This window comes from Microtus ochrogaster, unplaced genomic scaffold, assembly GCF_000317375.1.
Source record: "Microtus ochrogaster isolate Prairie Vole_2 unplaced genomic scaffold, MicOch1.0 UNK3, whole genome shotgun sequence".
NCBI classification, from domain to species: Eukaryota; Metazoa; Chordata; class Mammalia; order Rodentia; family Cricetidae; genus Microtus; species Microtus ochrogaster.
The window spans coordinates 17344921-17347960 of NW_004949101.1; the positions used below are offsets into that span (position 1 = coordinate 17344921).

Sequence of the window (3040 nt, forward strand, 5' to 3'; positions counted from 1 at the left end):
ACACAATTGATGAGGGGAAAAAACACGGTAGAAAACTCTCTGCAATGGTTTAGAAGAAATTGAGGACTAGTTGGAAGGGGCAGTTGGATCTATATATTTGACTAATTTATTGATCTATGAGGATGACTTGGGAAGAAGGAAAAACTAAAGATAAAGCCACTGCGCAGGAGCAGGCATGAAGTCAGAACACAGGCAGACATGAGTAGCCAAAAAAAAGAAACACGATTTAGTCTTGTGAAGAGGAATGAGGAAGGCTGGAGTAGAGCTCTGGAAGTGTGGATGTGGCAACCTGGCATCCCCGGCCAACTTAACACAGTCATCTTATTCCTAGCCCCATGGATTGAAGACTGGCCAGAGATGGATCATCCATTCCCGGGAAGCCATAAGCAGCCTCTAGACTTCAAGGAGAAGCTGGCCTTGCCCCTACTCCCACCTTTCCATTTGCCTCCTCCCATGTCTTTTCCTTATCCACTTCTTCAGCCCTCCCCACCTCCCTTGTTCCCACCCCTGCACCAGGATGCCCCCTTTTCCCAAGGCCAGCCCTTTCCACCCTATGAATTCTTCAAACACAATGCAATGGAGGACTTCTCGATGCCTTCTAACTTAGGTAGGTACCTCTGTAGCCTCTGCCCACACCTTCCCCAGCCTCCTGTGCCCATTCCCCAGCCTAGCCACCTGTGTTCACATGAGCTTGGGAGTTGGGCGTAGTCACATTAGTCCCTCAGATTGGAACAGCCTCTGTAAACTCATTAATCTGCTCACAGTTCTTGGTCTGGTGGTAAGGGAAGTAGAATCAAAGTAGAATCCCCATCTTCGCAGAAGGGAAATAAAAGTCCAGAGAAACTTACCCCAGAGGAGCAGAGCTATCTGGTCAGAAACTTACTCTGATAATGACTGGTTCTTTTGTAGGATGTGGCCCTGGAATGAACTTTGTGCCTGGTCCCCTGCCACCGTCAGTGTCTGGCCCTGTCTCCCATGGTCAATACCGGGGCCCTGTGGTCCACCGGGGCAAGCCACGCTATGTTTCTAACAACCCCTACCATGTACCAAGGATCGGTGGGTCATGTAGGCAGCGACTCAGACACTCAGACAGGCTGATCCACACATATAAACAGGACAGACGGGGACATGCCCATTCGGGAACATGGCCTGGGTAGACAAGATCTTAGGTTGGAACTAGAGTTGCCAATGACCCTGAAGGGTCTGCCTGATACCGGTAGCTGCTGGGCCGGGGTGTTCTTGTCCATTGCTGATACCAATAAAAGCATGGAAGGACAAAGTGACATTCCTGTGTGAGGGAGTGGTTCTCCCAAACCGTGGCCTTAAGGGTTGGGGAAGCTGCCTCTTGGGCCTTTGTGCAAACTATTCAAAATATATTTCAATGAATATTCTTCTAACACAGTTCTATCTTCACAAAAACATATGCAGTAAATATCCCTTGTTATCAGCAAGTCTTTTTGGGACTGGAAACAATCAAGGATTGAGTTAAACTGTCAGTATTTTAGGTGGGATTTCAGACTTGGCTAATTCTAACTTACCCTCCCTGTTGTGGTTGTGTATAGTCATGTGTCTGCTTGGTACTCATCTCTTCCTGGAGGGAGGAGGACACAGTCTGAGCATGCATTCTTGGCACATAGCAGGCATTTAGTAAGTTGTTAGCACCTACCTGAGAAGCTCCAAATGCAGGCCAAATACCAGTTAGGATCCCTTTATTTACTTGCTATGGTGTTCAGTAAGAGCAAAGCAAATACTGGCCAACCTTTGTTGGTAGTTAGGGGAAACAAGGGCTGACAGAGAAGACACCCAAGGTCATTGCAAGGGAGGGGTGGTGGCAGAGATGCTATGCTAAACTGGTCACAAAGAAAAGCAGAAGTTCAAGGGCTCAGCTTTGAAATAGGGGAGGAGAAGGGCTGGAGTATGACAGTGATAATGGGGCAGAAAGTGGGTGTTTAAGGACCCATTAAATTTGAATTAAAAGAGTTCTTGGATTCATTTCTGTTCTTGTTAATGAAACCTTTGAAAAGGACAACATCTCACCCAAAGGAAAACAGAAAAACTGGTCAGAAGACTGTTGATCTCGAGTCCCAATCTGGTCGATTAGTAGAGGACGTGGTTAACAACAGTGGTGCTGAGGAGATGGTCACAAACTGTGAGTTAATAAAACCCTTTGGAGAGCCAGGAGACCAGAAGCACCAGCACAGTGCCTGAGACACGCAGGAATGCCTTATGAACAAGATTAAAGGGAGACAAAAATGAAAAACTTTTTTGGTTTGTTTTTATAGAGATAAGAATTAAGATAATTTTTTTTGCAGAAATGGATTTTTTGTTTTCATTATCAAAAATTTGTTTATAGAGAAGCTTTCTCCAGCTGCAGTTTGTCTGGTACCTCATCACTTTCTGCATTTCCTTCCAGAGACTTTTGTATCTTTGATTCTCCAGTGTTGCTGGAGAAACCACACCTGCGTTGATTTCCAGGGGAAAAAACTGAGTTTTCCAGCCTCATGGGCCTTCTCTGTTGCTGGCCATCCTGTTCTCCAGAGTTCTGTGTCACCTTCCCTCCTAAGCCTTTCTCAGCCTCTTCTACTTGTTTCTTGAATTCTAAACTTGAGAACTCACACTATAAGCCACCTCAAGACAGGCATGCTTAATATTGTCTGCATTCTTCCTATCTTCTATTTTCTACCCTATATTTACTCAGACTTTCCATGCCACAACCCCTTTGTTAAAAATTACCTTACATCCTTTTAAAGTTTTTTGAAGATATATACACTCACACTTTAAAAGTCTATCCTAAAAATAGAATAAAGAGATTTAATTTTGATTGTCATACAATTGAAAAGTTAAGAAATAACCTTATACATGAACTTACATTTCAGTTATTTCCTGGACTCTGTTTTAAGGTATAAAAATGATTAAAAGCTTAAGTTGCCCCAATAGAAAGGCCCACTGTTGGCTAATCGGGACAGAACTCAATTTTCATTGTCTCCAGAACCATTGATTCTCACTGCCTCGTTCACAGAACCATGCTTTTTGAAGGATA

The 3040-nt window shown here is 44.2% G+C and overlaps 1 protein-coding gene across 2 annotated transcripts in view; it reads left to right on the plus strand.

Moving 5' to 3' along the window:
* Pced1a (PC-esterase domain containing 1A) overlaps nt 1–1283 on the plus strand; it is a 5965-nt gene extending 4682 nt beyond the window's left edge. For both annotated transcript variants that reach the window (XM_026788469.1, XM_005365613.3), the window contains exons 7-8: nt 332–607; nt 910–1283. In XM_026788469.1, the coding sequence (XP_026644270.1) occupies nt 332–607; nt 910–1157 (524 nt within the window). In that variant the 3' untranslated portion in view covers nt 1158–1283. The remainder of the gene's footprint in view (nt 1–331; nt 608–909) is intronic.
* The last annotated feature ends 1757 nt before the right edge of the window (nt 1284–3040 follow it).